This window comes from Lolium perenne, chromosome 1 (assembly GCF_019359855.2).
Source record: "Lolium perenne isolate Kyuss_39 chromosome 1, Kyuss_2.0, whole genome shotgun sequence".
NCBI lineage: Eukaryota > Viridiplantae > Streptophyta > Magnoliopsida > Poales > Poaceae > Lolium > Lolium perenne.
The window spans coordinates 195,437,148-195,450,386 of NC_067244.2; the positions used below are offsets into that span (position 1 = coordinate 195,437,148).

Consider the following 13,239-nt stretch of genomic DNA (forward strand, 5'->3'; position numbering starts at 1 on the left):
TAATATATTTCCTTTATCGAAAAAATTTACAACAAAAGTGCCATTTATACAAATCCTATACATGTAACTTGGCATATACTTGTAACTAAAATCATGATTAAATATCATGCAAATTAAAAGACGTCTTATATTCTGAAATGAAAGAGAGAATTTTGTTTCCAAAAGTTTGCGAACAAGCTTGGCTATATATATCATTCTAGGTCTTTTGTCTAACCTTGAGACCCACTCATACAAAAACAAAAGAATATCATCATCCACCAGTTATCCTCGAATCCACTCACTCCATAGGTTGTGGTGCATGGACAACATTCTTCTTTTATTCCCTAGAACAGATGCAGAACGTGTTTCTAACCTCTTTGGTTTTTCAAAGGACGGATATCCCGCCTGGCTTTAAAGAAGCATGGACATGGCCTTATGTATATTGTTGGCGTCAAAAGGTTGTGACCGATAGTGTAGCCTATGATTTGCATATCATGTAGTATTAGCTACTATCTCTTTTCCAAAATAAGTGTCGCATATACTACCTTTGTTCATAAATAGATGTCTTAGGTATATCAAAATTTGGATGTATCTAGACACTATTTAGTGTATAGATACATTCAAATTTTAAAAAATCCAAGACATCTATTTATAGACGGAGTATTTGTTTAGACATAGATATATCTAAATATGTAGTCATATCTAAACAAAGTCACTTGTTTTAGAACTGAGAAAATAATGGCAAGAAGCAAAGAAAAAGAAGGTGCATAAGATCGATGAATCCAACCTTGAACTAAATGCATGACACTGTGGCAGCATGCATGTGAACTCATTGTTGATGCCTCGAATTTTCAGTAGTGACAGACGTAATGGCTTGAGTCGAAAGCTAAAAATCCATGTCATGTCTCCATCAACGCCCCATGATTGAACGATCGAACCTAAGAGCGTATTAAGATACTATTAACTAATTAATCTGCAACATGCCACAATACGTTAACATCAAGCTTAATTTGGAATGAAGCGGCGATCATTCTAATTTGTTAATCGAAATGTCTCGCTCCATTGGTGTAGCGATGAGCTATAGTGGGCCTCAAAGCTGATTAGATAATAAACATATCTTCTCAAGCACTACTAACAATCTAAAATAAAAGTAGCGATAGTGACGAGTGCTTAGAAATTCATATCTTGGGACTCTTCTCCTCCCAAACTCTCAGAATCTGACTAAGTATCCTTTTGTTCTTAACTAACACTAAAAGATTACAGAGCACATATATGTACACATGTGTAACACAGTGTCCTCCTACAACGTTTTCCCTAAATGTGCACCCTCCTACTTTGAGCATCAAACCAGAATCATCCGACAAACACTTTTTTTTGTTTGGCTATTGTGCGTAAATAATGCCTGATATAGTAAAACCTATGGGATATGGCCATTGGCATCTTCTCACCAGCACTTAAGACTGCTCATAGTGGAGGTAACATAAGCGGTAATATCACACATCTCAAGGTATTTTGGTGACATGACATAACAAAGAAAGAGAGTGAGATGGTAACTAGCTATGTTACCATAACATAACACATTCCAAAGCAATATGAGTCTACAACATAATTAATGCCACATTGCATGAAACCACATCTAAGTTACTACCCATTATGGAGAGAGTAACTTAGACTAGTAACATGACATATGTTACTAAACTAAGTTACTCTCCACTATAAGCAGCCTAAGTGCCTAATAGCATCATACCTCGATCATTCGCCAACCTAACGCAGAAAACCTGTCTCACACGCAGTGACAAATATCTGCCCACGCTGAGCCAAGTGTCGTCTCGTCCGTGAGTCCAGGTCTCGGGCCCTCGATCTATAATAGCCGTGGCAGACCATGCAGCGTTAAAGATGGGATCTAGCCAAAATATCTTTATTTTGTTAATATCAGTTTAAATTTTGGGATCAAATTTTATACTCTCTCCATCCCAAAAAAAACATGTCATGGATTTGTTTAAAATTTAGATATATCTAGACATTAAATCGTGTATTGATATATCCTGCAAAGTCCATTCCAGGACGGAGGAAGTACTAAAAATCACAAAATGAACAATAAGTAACTTTGGCAGGATACCTCTTGCATCTCTACCTACATGTAATTCTTGGTATAAATTCATTAGTCATCATTTGCGCAGCTCTTTTAGTAACAAGACACCACGGGTGATCTCCTCCGGCAACCTCCCCGATATGCCCGCAAACTTGTTTGACAAATGTTGGCCACAATGACGTCTGGCCGGTATGTTCTTAAAACTAGTCTACACGTTGGGCTGGCAAGTTTTTTCTGGCATATGACTTCATGCGAAACTTGTGTGTTAGCTAAGGCATAACATCAATTTTCTTCATCATTAAGTATGATGCATTTTATCTAGATACCGCGCTAAGATATTTGCACTGGGGAAGGCTTATGTTGGTGTGACTTGCTACACAAATCTGGAGCGGTTACTAGTGGTTATTTAACCCATAGAGAACTTTCGAAAAAGGGTATCATAAAAGTAGGACTGTAGGAGTATGTTGTAAATAAAAAATAGTAAGATTTAAACCTCCATCATGGGTAAAATTTAATCCTCAACTCGGTTATAAAGATTTTTACAATGTATCAGGATTCCCATATATTTAAATACGGAAGTGCATACCTTCATCTACCAAGTGCGGGGATAATGATTGTAAAATATATTTGTATGTATGTAGAGACACAAGCGCACGCACAGACACAAGCAAACAAGCATGTACATGGTGTATATCAAACAAACATATTATCAAGGAGGAATGTTTGTTATAGTAGAAAATTATCATAATGTCGGTGTATTTTTAATGATATTGTATTTATAATTGGTACTGTATAACAAGGAACACTATGACTAAATTTTACTAACATTTTGATGTGGTTACTATACCATCTAAGTAATCTATACTCATTAAGATCGTATGATTATAATTTTTATTATAAAATAAGATAAAAACATAATAATATAGTATGAATTGCATTTATTTTTATTCACCTTTGGTCCAAAGTTTTCCTGGGCAAGCCCTACATTTTCCTACACAGAACATAATAGTTAGATTTCTACCATGTATTGTGTATTGGGGTGCCCCCTCCCCTCATATTGCTCCTTCACTTAGAGGGTCACTGTTGCCGGCGTCTGAGGTTGCCCTTCTCCCAGCCACCAACTTGAGCAGCAACGAAGTCATCGCCACGCAACTTTAGGAAGCTCTATGCGGAGAATCGGACCAAGCTGAACAGGGCGGTGAGGAGCGAGGGAGAGATTTCATAATCATCCTCTTGCTTGCCGGGTAAATTGCCACCTACCTGGCTTATAGGTGGTACGACTGCTACAATACCACCGCACAACGTGATCCGAATCAAGGGGCACATTCGCCCCAGCATCATCAACGCCTTGGCTGGAAATGGCGGCACCGCTGCAAGTGCCTAAGTTTGAAAGTTGCAAGTGAGAGTCCATTTTCCCCGTTCTCGGGTTATTGTCTACCATTCTCTCCCTCTCCCTCTCCCTCTAGAAAAGCAAACATTTTTCCTAGACTGAATATAATAATTGGAGATGAGTGATCACCTAATATTTCGCATGGTATTGTTTCTTGAACTATGAGGCCACACCAAACGTAACTACTTGTGTGATTATTTTGGTACTCTATGGTATGTCGGCACGGTTTAATTGAATTGCCAAGTATTGGTAGTTTTTTGCTATTATTGCTATCATTTGGGGAAAACAATTTAAGAATGATGAACATTCAAAAAAAATACCTCATACACATCGGATAAGTAGATCGCGCAGTTAGATAATATGGCCTATAAATAACCGAAATAGACGCATTTAGACGATTGAAGTTCCTTAGAGCATCCCTAGCAGATACCCCATTCGTGCGTACCGCATTATGCGGATGGGGTTACTGCATCAGGAAAATTCGCGTGAAAAACATGATGCCCCGAAGAAATCCCCTATTGTCATATCCTAAAAAGGAATATTCTTTAAAAATTCATTGTTTCCCCTCTTCTCCCTCTTCCCACACATGCCTTCTCCGCCGCGAGAACGTCGCTCCACCCGCCTTGGCGCTCGCCCGACTGCTTCGGGCGAGCTCCGCCCGGCCTGCGCGATGCCCTCCGCGCTGATCCATATGCGGTCGCCTGCTTTGTGGCTGCCGCTCCGCCCATCCGTGGTCGTCCGCATGATCCCGCCGTCCGTGGCGCCGCCGCGCTGCCCTTCGTGGCCGAGGGTCACTGGAATCGAGCTCAGGAGCCGGCAGCGCCCGCGTCGCGGAGAGCAGTTGGTGCTGAAATTTCCGCACGCCAAGGATGGAGTGAACTGAACTCCTCGGCCAAAATCCTGCGTATATGGACTACTTTGGCTCACGGTAGGGGTTTGCTGCAAAAAAAAAGATTAACCTCCTAAATTTTGCAGGTATCTGCACGGTTACCAATCTACGTCTAGCACCGCATACTGGCGGTTATTATCCGGTTTCATGCTGAATGGGGTATCTACTATATATATATATATGTTCTTAGGCACTCCCCCGGTCCCACCCCACATATTCCTGAACTAAACGGGGACAAAACCCAACAGGGGAAGGACTTGCCCGCATCACATAAAAGGTCTTGACCGAATACCCCGAGTCGCCGCGACGGCCTAATCCGTCCCGTTCCCTACCTCAAAGAAAGCATCTTTGCGTTGCTGTGCAAGCGACGGCCCGCGCGCGTGGCTACCTCAGCTGCCTCCGCCACGGTTTGCATGCTGTAGCTTCCGCTGAACCCATTTTCCCACCGCACGGCACGGCTCCTCCTCACACCGCTTCTTCACTTCTTCTTCTTCCTCCATCCGCTGGCTGCTCCATCTCGCCCTCTCCCGCCTCCTTTATAACCTCCCTCCCGAGCTTTCACTTCACACCACGGCTCGAGCTTCTTCCTCGGTGCCACCCTTGCTTCTTCCCCTTTCTTTCTTCTATCTACTGCTCTTCCTTCTTCCTCGGTGAAGCTGATCCGATCCTATCCATATATCCGGTCCAAGCTCGTCGCTTCAATCCAAAGGAACGCCCTTAACAAGGAAGATCCAGGAGAAACCATCTCGATCGAGACACCACCTATATAAGATAAAGAAGCCGTGCTTCTATCCTGTCCATCGCCATGGCCGTCCCGCGCTATGTTCTTGCCCGTGCACACCACCACCAGTGCCAGTCGCCGAGAAATTAACAGAGCAAAGGAGAGAGAAGAAGCTCTCCCGTGGAGCGGTAGCAGCAGAATTTTCCTGGGTTGTTTCTTTGGGCGGCGAGAATGCGGCAGATCTCGTCGATGCTGCAGGGGCTGGCCCGTTCCATGGCGGGGAAGGAGAGGAAGGGCGAGGAGGAGCACGGGACGGTGCTGCGGACGTCGGGGACGCTGCGTGGCGAAGGCTCCGAGACGTTCGCCGCCGCCTACTCCCGCCGCGGCGAGAAGGGCACCAACCAGGACTGCTCCATCGTCTGGGAGGTGAGTGAGTTCGGTCTCATCGATTGATGGCCGTTGCTCTGTTTCTTGATTCTGTCGCTACATGCTGATTCTTCTGTTCCATGTGAATTTTTATGCTCGTTGCAATCATTAGCGTCGACAACACGACTGACGGCACACACATGGACTGGATATTCATACTCTCGATTAGTTTTTCGCTGCTAGCTATCCTATCATGTGGAGCTCAACAACAGTCACCACAATTCAGAGCTGTTTCGATGAATATCTTCAGGAATCTAACCGCGTTTGAAGCAGATTGCAAAACAGTGTTTTCTGTTCTTCTTTTGCTAGCCAGCGCTAGCTCGTGTATTAGTTACGAAGAAGATATTGACCATGCCTCCATGGCGTCATGGACTCGTGGTTCGTTGCCCTTGTCCCCACCTTGATGTAAGGAAAAGTCTATAAAAATTAAGAGGAGGGTAGTACCGTAGTACAGTACTGTCAGGACTGGTTGCTGGCTTCTGACCACGGAATAAATCAAACAGCTTCATATACGTGTTCGCCTTAAATATGGGCGTCTATCTACCTAATCAATTTTCTGATATTTTTGGGAGGTGTTTCAGTTTGCTTTGTGCTCTTCACTACAGAGTTTTCTGTTGCCGGAAGTCCTCGGTAGTACAATTAGACTCAGGCCATCTCTAAGTTTTTCTAAAACTGAAGTATTGCAAAACTGTATTATTTTCTGTCTAAGCAACAAATACTTCAATTTTGGTCAAGACCTCTTTTTTCATACCGCAAAACTAGTGCAGTTTTCTGAAAAATCGAACTATAGGAAGGTATAGTTTTTGCTGAAACCAAACACCTCAAAGAATTCAATAGCATGGTATTTTCAGAAACCAAAGTGTTCATAGAATACTTTGAAAAAACGTTGGTGCCAAACGCAGCCTCAGTGTGCTAACTATACTACAGATAAATTGTCACCAAAACAGGGATAATTTGTTTAAACATACTACTCTGTAGTGTAGTGAAAAGCACAAAGGTATTTTTAAGTAAACAGATAACAAGCCTTCGTTTGCCTAGTAGGTAATTGGCCCTTAAACTGATTATCTAATATGTGATATACTCCCTCCTTTTCATGAAACTTGTATTTTCTAGATACATCTATATTTTGACAAATCTGTAATTTTGACAAATCTCAGATAACTTTTATGAGATAGAGGGAATACTATGTCTTTCACTTGGCATATGTTCTGCAGCATGTTTGTCACGAGGGTACAGGATATAGTGATTGCTTTTGGCTTCTTGGAGTTTCTCTTCTTGTACGAGTCTTGATTCGTTAGAGGGAAAAGGTGTTCGGTTTGTTGGTATCTGAATCCAGTGTGGCTTTCGTTAGCCAAACTGACTGAATGCGACGGAATAGAAGGGAACATACGTACACTGCACTGCACAAGACGTACAGGCTGCAAGAGGAAAACACCTAAATTGGCCATCAAGTTCTGCAAACTCGACAGCCAACCAATAGTGTGATGTCACACTGAAACCAAGTAAAGACAACCATGACCTCTTACCAGCTCAAGAATGCTGGTTGGTTCAGTTCCTTACCATGTGTGATGTCACACTGAAATCTTAAAGATACTGGAGTACTAAATAAACTTACTTGAATTTCTCAGCGTGCTACATTTTTTTTTAGTACTGTAGGATTTTTCTGTGTTCGCATGGTTTTTTTTGGAGAATTCTCGTGGTGTTTTTCCTTGATATTTTCTCTTTATGCAGGGATTCGGGTGCCAGGAGGACTCCATCTTCTGCGGCATCTTCGACGGGCACGGCCAGTGGGGCCACTACGTCGCCAAGGCCGTCCGGGACTCGCTGCCACCGTCGCTGCTGTGCCGGCGGCAGGAGGCCGTCGCGCTGGCGTCGCTCATCGACGGCGAGAAGAAGCTCTCAGACTGCCAGTTCGACCTCTGGAAGCAGTCCTACCTGGCCGCCGCAGCCACCGTAGATGAAGAGCTCCGCCGCAACCGCCGCCTCGACGCTGTGGATAGCGGCAGCACCGCGCTTTCCATCGTCAAGCAGGGGGAGATGATGGTGATCGCGAACGTTGGCGACTCGCGGGCCGTCCTGGCGACCACGTCGGACGATGGCAAGGTAGCCGCCGTCCAGCTCACCGTCGACTTCAAACCAAACTTGCCTCGTAAGTACTTGTACTATGCTGTAAGAGACGGACTGAACTGAACATTCATGAATTCTCAAGACGACCGTTGCTCACTCAGTGAAATCTGAATTGTAGAGGAGCAGGAACGCATCAGGCAGTGCAAGGGCCGCGTGTTCTACCTCGATGACGAGCCCGACGTGCACCGGGTGTGGCTGCCCGACCAGGAGGCGCCGGGCCTCGCCATGTCGCGCGCCTTTGGCGACTATTGCGTCAAGGACTACGGCGTGATCTCGACGCCGGAAGTGACGCAGAGGAGGATCACCGCCCGGGACCAGTTCGTCATCCTCGCCACCGACGGGGTATGCAACCAACGATGTTCCTTCTCCTCCTCTAGTCCTCTTCCTGCTCCTACTTTTTGTTATTCCATTCCATGGCAATTGGCACCTGCAGCTTGCGTACATCATCTGATGAAATGGCAACTTTCTCCTGCAGGTCTGGGATGTGATCTCCAACCAAGAGGCCGTGCAGATCGTGGCTGCCACGCCGAACAGGGAGAAGGCGGCGAAGCACCTCGTCCAGTGCGCCGTCCGTGCATGGAGAAGCAAGCGGCCGTGCTACGCCGTCGACGACTGCTCCGCGATCTGCCTCTTCTTCCACTCGCCGTCGTAGACCGACAGCTTCCTCGGACATTTCCGCCAGGACTTAGGACTTCGAAGAGAAAAATCTGCCGCCCCTTCCTCGCGGCCAGAGACCGAAATGGCAGATCACTGCAAATCAGAACGTGCAGTTCGGCTCTGTGACTGGGACGCCAGGGTGGTGGAAGACCGAAAAATCTCTGGTCTTCACAACGTCCATGCATGCCAAAATGTACTTGAATCAACCGACAGCCACCGGTAGACCGGAGAAAAAAAAATGTATTTTGTCCTCATTTCTGTGCGTGTGGGCATCAGTCTCTGTTATGATGGGAAACAGTCACAATTATTATGGGTGTACATCAATCACAGACAGACGGGGCAGTATACCGCACGTTCGGCGCCCAATAAGTGCGCCGAAAATCAGAATCTTAGATCTTTCGGACTGAAGCATCATGCATTATTTGGCACGTCACCGTTCATATTGACTGTTGATTCGGTAGGCAGCACTAAGGTGAGAATTACAATCCATGGTGGCTGTAACTGTCGATTCAGCCACCATATCGGCTTTTTAGGGACTCTGGAGGCTCCTCTTCCATGATGCCAGCTCCAGCCGTGGCCAAGTATTCCCTGATCGTGGTTTTCCGGTCACCCAGATAGGTGTGGTCTAAGAAGTTGCCATATGCCGGTTCTCCAAGATTTTTGGCAGCAAGAACGCTGCAAGGCAATCATAACTGTGAGAGGCGGCTTGTAATATCATCAGAAGGATCAGGCTTCACATGCACATCTAATGATAAGAGTGGTGAAGATGGTGACAGTTCCATAGAAAACGCGTTGGTACAGGATAGCTTAGAATGTTCAAAGCAAAGACTTATTTTTTGCTTTTGTGATGCATCTCGCTTTCAGATGACACAAAGCAATGGTACCATTTTGCTTGAGAAATACACCTTGCGTTGAGATGTCACTAATGTGCTGTTTTGGGAGAAATAAAATATCGCTACAATAATTGGTACCTCGATGGAGTTCACAGGCACACAATGGTTCTAATTTGTACAAGATACCTTTTCTGATGTTAATTGTGGGTTCAGTGGAAAACAGAAAAGGAAGAGGCAAATATGTGCATTGTGCAGGATAAGATGATTGACGAGCAGATACTTACCAATGCCTTAGATATAGACGACAGGGCAATATATCATCCCTCCATATTTTATCAATGTTGTAGCGTCCATAGTGCTGATTATATATCTCCTTGCTTCCTGTAGAAGGATTTGGTCAATGTTTCAGCATGTAGTGGATGGTGGAATGAGATCACAATTCTGCGCTGTCTTGTGCAATTGTCAAAAAGTAAACAGCTTCTAGATTGCATAAGAAGCCCACTTTGCTGTAAAGGGGTATAAGAAAAATATTATGCTTAAAGCTTTGTTCATCATCATAAACTTTCACTATTTGAACAAGATTGAAACATGTCTAGCTTAATTGCACTCCATACTTTGTTATCCCACGATTTCTTAGTGTTGTGTTTTTAATAAGAAAAAATGGGACTTGATTGTGCGGTTCCAAATATATGTACGATCGAGTTTGAAAATAAATTATTCGTATACATTAGCAATCTGATACTCTGTCTGGTAAACAATTTTGATATCTCGCTGTATTTGCGTAGAGCTGTGTCGTGATAGATTTATGTAATTTTACTCTGGCTGATGCACAGACCACAATGACGATGATAGAGGTGCATAAATATGCTACAAGACCTAAAGGAATCACAAGGTAAAAAAAAATTACCTCAGAAGTCATCAGTTATGATAACTTAAAATAACCATGCATCTTTCAATAATTTGTATATCAAATATTTCAAAAGGCATTAATAAAAGAAAATAGGTCACCAGGCATAAAACAGTAAACTGAAATTATAATTTGAATATAAAGAGATGGCAAGTCACAAACAAAATAGAATTTATATTCAAACCTGGAAATAAACTTCATCCTACCCAATTTCATCAATATTCAAACAAACAAACCGTTACGTAGCAAATCATTAAAATGAAATGCAGAACTGAGAGAGATTTTGTGATATATATCCAACCTTTGCATCTCACTAGGAAATATTCTTCATCGCTATAGCGTGCACAGACAACCTGAATCGATAAACCCCAGCATGAAGCAGTAGCACAAAATCAAACAAAAAGTTAAGAGAGGGTTTTTTCCAGTAGAGAATGCAAGCCCTTACTGCTGGATTTGGAAAAGGCACTCCATCCAATCCTTCAGGAACCACCTGACAATACATAGAAAAAAAATACCAAAATTAAAATCCAGGACTGGACAATCTAAACTCCACCAAACAGATTCAGGCTTGAGACAAAGAGACTTAAACCCTAACCAAATAGTATGAACTATGCAGTAAATTAATTGGTCACCCACCGCAAGAAATCTGAACTCGGTCTCTCTCTCGATGAATGCTGGCACCTGTGAATATCCCACTTCAGTGCTTCTCACTAAAAGGAAACACAGAAAAATTCCAATGGATTGCACATGAACAAAAAGGTGCAGATTATCTTTGAGGAAAGTACGGTACCTCCTCCTCCTTGATTTCAAACACAGTGACAACTATCATTTCTCCCTCACATTGCTCCACGCTTAAGCTTGAGAACTCCTATTAGCAAGCCCAATACTCCAATAAGAAGATAACTTTATCGAAAAAGTCAACTACAATGCAACTTATTGGCAAAACTACACACTAAATTGTACATCCACACACATATAGATCCAAAATCAATACTTCTGATATCTTAATAAATCACCATACTTTCTTTTCTTTGATGACCATAGAAAAAAAATTCAAGAGTACAAAACCATCCTCTTCTGCTTGTACAAGAGTAATACTACATCCCTGAAACTGCGTCATGCCTCCATTTTTTCTAATGCAACATAATTTAAACTAGGAACCAAGGAAGTGGGAGAGGATGGGTTACTAATGCTGCACACACGGTGCAGCCGAAATATGGGTGGTAATAGCCCGATCAAACAAAGTTTGTGTCCACACAGTGAAAAGATCACACTAACTTCTCAGGAATCAATTGCCGTCCCAGCAGCTTGATGGGGTATCACTAGCGCATTACCGCTCATATGGGATGGGTGGCTGACAGGGTTTTGGCATGTCTGATATGCATCCAATGCCCAGCACGCCTCAAACCAACAGGAAGCTAAACCTGAGTTATTATTATTTTTTGACAGATAGACCGAACTGAGTTAGAAAGTGGTCCTATCCAGACCGAGTTGCTCCAACCCTTCAAGCATATGGCCATTAAGGTCCATGCATGATCAGCCAGGACAGAGAAACACTTCCCCAATCCACAAATATACAGCGGTGTCTAGTACATCATAGGACCCCGAAAGCCTGAATACACAAAGATCATATAGGAGAAGCCTATAAATCGAATCGTGGCTTAACCCCATTATCTTGCAGTACCAGATTAAACTCAACGTGAAATGCGTGTCATCCTTCTAATATTGCAGTGGATTACTCAAGTTTCTGCAGTCAGCATATAGTAAATCCCAGAGCCAGAATTATGATTACCCAGTCATAGAATCGCATTTGGCAAGGCAACAACTTCTATGTGAACTGCTAAACATGTAGAAAACAATGACGATTTCTGGAAAAAGTGTCTCATTTAAGCATTTCTGAGGCCAGAAATTTAGCATTGTCGCACATGCGACAATCCAACATCATGTTCTTCAACAAATGTTCACAGTATTGAGTTGAAACTTGTATAGCACTATATAGGAAACGACACATGAACCATGCGTACACAAAGATGAATTACATTTACTGACGACACAAGCATGTAGACAGATGGGCAAACTTGCCTTGGTTGCCTCGATGGCGATGCCGCGTTCGAAGAAGATGGGGGCGGCATGGGCGAAGACGCGGCGGAACCCGCGCAGCGCCGCCACACGGAACCCCTCCAGCTCGGGGAAGGTGCTCCTCGCACTCCGCTCTGCAGTCAGGGACCTAGAAATTCAGGCCCGTGGCATGGGTTCTGACTTAATTACTGGCGTGGGGAGTGGTGGCGCTCACCGGAGAGAAGCGAGCCGAAGCCGACGACGGAGATGCGGCCGCCAGGAGAGGCGATGGCGGCGAAGTCGGCGGCAGAGGCCAGCTCGGTGAAGGAGCCGGCGCCGCTGGCGGCGTTGGTGGCGGAAGCAGTTAGAGGAGGCATGGGGCGGCGGCGGATGGACGGCTGCGAGGGTTCCGGCGATCGCCGGAGGTGGAGGCGGGGATGGAGGAGTGGTCGTCGGTGGAGGGTGAGGGAGTCTACGGCGTTGGATGTTGATCGGACGGCTGGGGATTGCCCGGGGCGGAGCGTTACGGCGGTGCCGCGCATTACTGAGGGAAGGCTGAGGCGAGCGTGCGTCCACTTGACACACTGGTTGTACTCTAGTTCACTTGGGTGCTTCGGCAATGGAATCGATACTCAGGGCATCTCACGGCATCTCCATAGCAGCGATCTATCCCCCAACTGCCCGTTCGGATGGTTTGAAGTGGACAAAAACCCAGTCTAGCACGCGGATCCATTCCTAAAACGGATGAGCGCGGTGTCCGGGGATCCAAAGCCGGTCCAAATCTGGGTCGCGTTTGCGTGATCGCGGACTCCTATCGCTGGTCGCTCGTGTCCTCTCCCTGTCCTCCTCTGGCCCGCATGTCTGCCTCCCAAAACACAGCTCCCTCGCACACATCTCACATCGCTCCGCCGCCACCCCAGAAACGGCGATTTGGGAGTGCTGTAGACGCCGGCTACCATCGCCGAGACGCCGACAAGCGGTGCGGAAGCATAGGACGCGGCCCCGCGCTGTTTTCGCGGCCTCGTAGCAGAGTTGGAGGACGCCGTCGCTGAAGCTGTTGTCCTCTCGCCGTCGCAAGACCTCCCGCGTCAGCAGCTTCGTCGTTGCCGCCAGAGGTGTGCTCTCGTGCACCGTGTTTCCAGGCCGCAAGTCGGCCGGGA

At 45.1% G+C, this 13,239-nt stretch overlaps 2 protein-coding genes across 2 annotated transcripts; one reads left to right on the forward strand and one right to left on the reverse strand.

The window, feature by feature from the left end:
- The first annotated feature begins 4,778 nt into the window (after positions 1–4,778).
- LOC127317509 (probable protein phosphatase 2C 48) lies at positions 4,779–8,610 on the forward strand. The gene is made up of 4 exons (XM_051348069.2): positions 4,779–5,497; positions 7,229–7,646; positions 7,743–7,966; positions 8,100–8,610. The coding sequence occupies exons 1-4, from the start codon at positions 5,303–5,305 to the stop codon at positions 8,274–8,276; spliced, it is 1,014 nt and encodes a 337-aa protein (XP_051204029.1). The 5' UTR covers positions 4,779–5,302; the 3' UTR covers positions 8,277–8,610.
- On the reverse strand, positions 8,502–12,636 carry LOC127317519 (uncharacterized). The gene is made up of 8 exons (XM_051348076.2): positions 12,315–12,636; positions 12,104–12,234; positions 10,812–10,889; positions 10,658–10,702; positions 10,467–10,511; positions 10,323–10,374; positions 9,399–9,495; positions 8,502–8,956 (listed from the first exon to the last, which is right to left on the reverse strand). The coding sequence occupies exons 1-8, from the start codon at positions 12,619–12,621 to the stop codon at positions 8,791–8,793; spliced, it is 921 nt and encodes a 306-aa protein (XP_051204036.1). The 5' UTR covers positions 12,622–12,636; the 3' UTR covers positions 8,502–8,790.
- Between the last annotated feature and the right edge of the window lie 603 nt (positions 12,637–13,239).

What these genes read in the sequence shown, in the direction of transcription:
- LOC127317509 (XM_051348069.2), top strand. Translation starts at nt 5,303, where the DNA reads ATGCGGCAGATCTCGTCGATGCTGCAGGGGCTGGCCCGTTCCATGGCG. An exon ending in ACTGCTCCATCGTCTGGGAG is followed by an intron (nt 5,498 to 7,228) that starts GTGAGTGAGTTC and finishes CTCTTTATGCAG; the next exon opens with GGATTCGGGTGCCAGGAGGA. An exon ending in CTTCAAACCAAACTTGCCTC is followed by an intron (nt 7,647 to 7,742) that starts GTAAGTACTTGT and finishes TCTGAATTGTAG; the next exon opens with AGGAGCAGGAACGCATCAGG.
- LOC127317519 (XM_051348076.2), bottom strand. Translation starts at nt 12,621, where the DNA reads ATGCGCGGCACCGCCGTAACGCTCCGCCCCGGGCAATCCCCAGCCGTC. An exon ending in TCGCCATCGAGGCAACCAAG is followed by an intron (nt 10,890 to 12,103) that starts GCAAGTTTGCCC and finishes GCTTGCTAATAG; the next exon opens with GAGTTCTCAAGCTTAAGCGT. An exon ending in TTGAAATCAAGGAGGAGGAG is followed by an intron (nt 10,703 to 10,811) that starts GTACCGTACTTT and finishes GGATATTCACAG; the next exon opens with GTGCCAGCATTCATCGAGAG.